Raw genomic sequence first — 4,299 nt, forward strand, 5'->3', positions numbered from 1 at the left:
GGCTCATACCTGTAATCCCAGCACCCTGGTGGGATCCGTTAGCGCAGGAGCTCAAGACTAGCCTGAGCAAGAGTGAGACCCCATCTCTACTAAATATAAAAAAAATAGCCAAGGTGAGGTCCTATAGTCCCAGCTACTGGAGAGACTGAGGCAAGGGGATTGCTTGAGCCTAAGAGTTTGAGGTGCTATGAACTAGGCTGATGCCAGGGCAGTCTACCCAGGGGGACAGAGTGAGATTCTCACTCAAAATGAGTGAGTACATAAGTAAGGAAATAAATAAATAAATAATTTTTAAAAGTATGCATTTTGAAATAAACAGAAGCATAATATTGTATACAATGATCTGGAATTTTCTGGATTTTAATTCTAACTTTTCTAGATATGAGATCTTAGACAAATTACTTAGTCTTTCTGGCCCTCAGTCTCTTTATCTGTACAATGAGAATAAAAATAATACACCTTGGGCGGTGCCTGTGGGTAGGGCGCAGTCACATATACCAAGGGTGGCAGGTTCGAAACTGTCCCCTGGCCAGCTAAAATAGCAGTGACAAATGCAATAAAAAATAGCTGGGCATTGGGCGGTGCCTGTGGCTCAGTGGGTAGGGCACCAGCCTCATACACTGAGGGTGGTGGGTTCAAACCCAGCCCTGGCCAAACTGCAACAAAAAAAGTAGCCAGGCATTGTGTCAGGCACCTGTCATCCCAGCTACTCGGGAAGCTGAGGCAAGAGAATGACCTAAGCCCAAGAGCTGGAAGTTGCTGTGAGCTGTGATGCTACAGCACTCTACTGAGGGCAAGAAAATGAAACTCTGTCTCTAAAAAAGAAAAATAGCCAGGCATTGTGGCAGGCATCCTTTACTGAGGGCGACAAAGTGAAGCTCTGTCACTAAAAAATATATATATACACACACCTATTTTGTAAGGTTATAGTTGTTATGAAGTGATAGGAAAAGGCTAAACCATTTTCTTTTGTAAGCATAAAAATCACCTATTATTATTATGTTTATACCTTCTTTCAGAGAAGAATGAAAAATTGTGAAGCAGATGCTTTTATAAATTCTATCTTTGATTAAAGAAATGTGTTCTATTTATTATTATAGTCATTTCATTAAGCACAACTTAATACCAAAACTTCTTCCTATTATTTATTTTTGTTTTTCGTTTTTGTGGTTTTGTGGTTGTTTCTTTACTCAGTTAAAATACTCTCAAGGAAGAGAAGAAGAAAAGAAATAGTCTAATAATGGAATATTGAAAGATTTGGGGACTTCAATGTTTATAAAATTGTATTATGCACAGAAAGAACACTGGATTCAGAGTCAGACAACCTGAGTTAAAATTCTAGTTTGGCCAGTTTTTCAAGCATCCTTTTAGCTCTGGATAATTAATTCCTTTTTTATTTGTCAAATAAATTTAATTTTTACTATAGGGACCCCTGTTAAGAACTCGCTTGTCATTAAAATATTTTTCCTTTTCTAGGCTTGTTTACAAATTGATCCTGCTGAGAGGATATCATCTACTGATCTTTTGAATCATGAGTATTTTACCAGGGATGGATTTATTGAAAAGTAAGCATTTTGAGTGAATGTAGTTTTTTGTTTTTTGTTCTTGAGAAAGAGTCACCCTTGGTAGAGGGCCATGGTGTCACAGCTCACAGCAACCTCCAACTCTTGGGCTTAAGCAATTCTCTTGCCTTAGCCTCCCAAGTACCTGGGACTACAGGTGCTCTCCAAAATGCCCAGCCATTTTTCTTTGCAGTTGTCATTGTTGTTTTTAGCTGGCCCAGGCTGGGTTTGAACCTGTCAGCTTCGGTGTATGTGGCAGGTGCTGTATCCACTGTGCTATGGGCATCAAGCCTTTTAAGTCATTTTTATTAGGAAATTTTATTAGCAGGAGAATGGCTACATAGTAATGTTGTATAACAGAGATATGCAGCTTAGCAAAATTTACTGAATTACAGCATCAGGTATCAACTGGGTAGATGGTATACTTATAAGTGTCATAGATGAAAAGTCTAATAATAAAAAATAATTGATGTGGCTCGGTACCTATAGCTCAAGTGGCTAAGGTGCCAGCCACATACACCAGAACTGGTGGGTTTGAATCCAGCCAGGCCTGCTAAACAACAATGACAACTACAACCAAAAAATATCTGAGCATTGTGGCAGGCACCTGTAGTCCCACCTAATTGGGAGGCTGAGGCAAGAGAATCACTTAAGTCCAGGAGTTGGAGGTTACTATGAGCTGTGATGCCACAGCATTTTACCCAGGGCAACAGTTATAATGTCCTAAACTCTTCATATACTATAATTTTAATGTCATCATAGAACAAGGGAATATTAAATACACAACTGACACTTTATATTAATAAGGGAATATTAAATACAAACTGATACTTTACTCCCATTTGGACCTCTGACTCAGAGAGTAGTCTGGGTTTTCCTCTTCTAATAGAATCTCTGATCTATTTATTATAATTAGTGCTTACTCCTCACATGATTTTTTCTCTATTTATTCTCTGTTGTAATGCCTGATATCTTATTCAACCCCCTAACTTAGAAGTTCTCTGAAGACAGGGGCCATACTTCCTATAGCCCTTCTGTGTCCCACATTGCCTATGACAGGCTCAGCATATAGTATATATTAACAATTTAGATTTAGATCATATTTCTAAAAATTACCACTTTATATTTGGGCTTTAAAAGGAACAGGAAACATTTCTCATTAATTACAAAATCATTCAGATCGTCTTTAGATCTGAAGTTAGAAAGATGCTCATCAATTAAAAATGTGATGGAAGTAAGGTCAGGTATGAAAAAGTTTAGGAAATGCCATTGGAGGTAGACTACTTAAATAGAAAAGGGCAAACTAAAGAGAATCCTTGGGAGTAACTAGAACTTCAAGTATTTTAGGAATTTTACCGTGAACTAAAAAGTAAGGTGATATATTTAATGTGCCATTGATGAAATGTGCTAGCTACTAAATAAAAAAATCTGCTTCATATCATAATATACATAGGCAAAGTTAATTTATCTTAGGTATTTAGATATTAAGATTTTACTATTGGGAGGTGAAAGTACCTCGAGTTCAAATTATATAACTTTCAGAAAATGTTTGGGTAAGACCTTTTTCTTTGAATAGATGTATCTTTCTTGGATCTTCTGCAATGCAAAGGAGAATTGATAGAAGTGTGACATTTTCTCACTTAGCTAAACTAATCACACTATTTCTTTGATGTTTTTTTCAATCTCCTCACATTACTTGCTATTAGTCTAAGCATCTGCCCTGTACAGCACTGGCCAAGGTGGGCTGCACTAGGGAAGAATTCACTGATGGACTGATGCTCTTAAACTTTCTCAAAGCGATAGCAGTAGCTATTTCAAGGAGGGGAAACTGTGCAATTCAGGGACAGGATGGAAAGGAAACTTCTCAGTATAGCCTTTGAATTTTGGATCACATAACTGGCTTTTCTATTAAAAAAAAAATTCTAAAAGGAAAGAGGAGGCCAGACATAGGTGGCCCACATTCATAATCCTAGCACTCTGGGAGGTGGGGTGATAGATTGCCTAAGCTCAGGAGTTCAAGACTAGCCTGAGCAAGAGCAAGACCTATCTCTACTAAAAATAGAAAAACGAGCTAGATGTGTGGTGGGTACCTGTAGTCCCAGCTATTCAGGAGGCTAAGGCAAGAGGATCACTTGAACCCAAGAGTCTGAAGTTGCTATGAGCTATGTGCCACAACACTCTACCCAGGACAACAGAATAAGACTCTGTCTCCAAAAAAAAATTTTTTAAATAAATAAATAAATAAATAAAAGGAGAGAGGGCTAGATATGGTGGCTCATGCCTGTAATACCAATGCTCTGGGGAGCTAAGATGATAGAATTACTTAAGCCTAAGAGTTTGAGACCAGCTTGGGCAGCATAATAAGACCTTGTCTCAACAAAAAAATTAAAAATTAGCTGGGCATGGTGGAGTGTACTTAAAAAGACTGAGGCTGGAGAATCACTTGAGCCCAGGAGTTCCAGCCTGGGTGACAGAACAAGACTTTGTGTCATGGCCAGGTGTGGTGGCTCACACTGGTAATCCTAGCACTCTGGGAGGCTGAGGTGGTTGGATTGCTTAAGCTCATGAGTTCAAGACCAACCTGAGCAAAAGCGAGACCCCATCTTTACTAAAAATAGAAAAAACTGAGGCAAGAGGATCCCTTGAGCCTGAGTTGTTGGTTGCTGTGAGCTATGACGCCATAGCATTCTACCCAGGGTGACAGCTTGAGACTCTGTCTCAAAAAAAAAAAAAAAAA

The 4,299-nt window shown here is 38.6% G+C and overlaps 1 protein-coding gene across 4 annotated transcripts in view; it reads left to right on the plus strand.

Annotated features, from left to right (window-relative positions):
- The window catches only part of CDKL3 (cyclin dependent kinase like 3), a 52,640-nt gene that overhangs the window by 36,439 nt on the left and 11,902 nt on the right, over positions 1-4,299 (plus strand). For all 4 annotated transcript variants that reach the window (XM_012808131.1, XM_023516258.1, XM_003782186.3 and 1 more), the window contains one exon: positions 1,477-1,565. In XM_012808131.1, coding sequence (XP_012663585.1) covers positions 1,477-1,565 — 89 coding nt within the window. The remainder of the gene's footprint in view (positions 1-1,476; positions 1,566-4,299) is intronic.

The sequence above is a fragment of the Otolemur garnettii genome, unplaced genomic scaffold (assembly GCF_000181295.1).
Source record: "Otolemur garnettii isolate 467f Iridium unplaced genomic scaffold, OtoGar3 scaffold00003, whole genome shotgun sequence".
Classification (NCBI taxonomy): domain Eukaryota; kingdom Metazoa; phylum Chordata; class Mammalia; order Primates; family Galagidae; genus Otolemur; species Otolemur garnettii.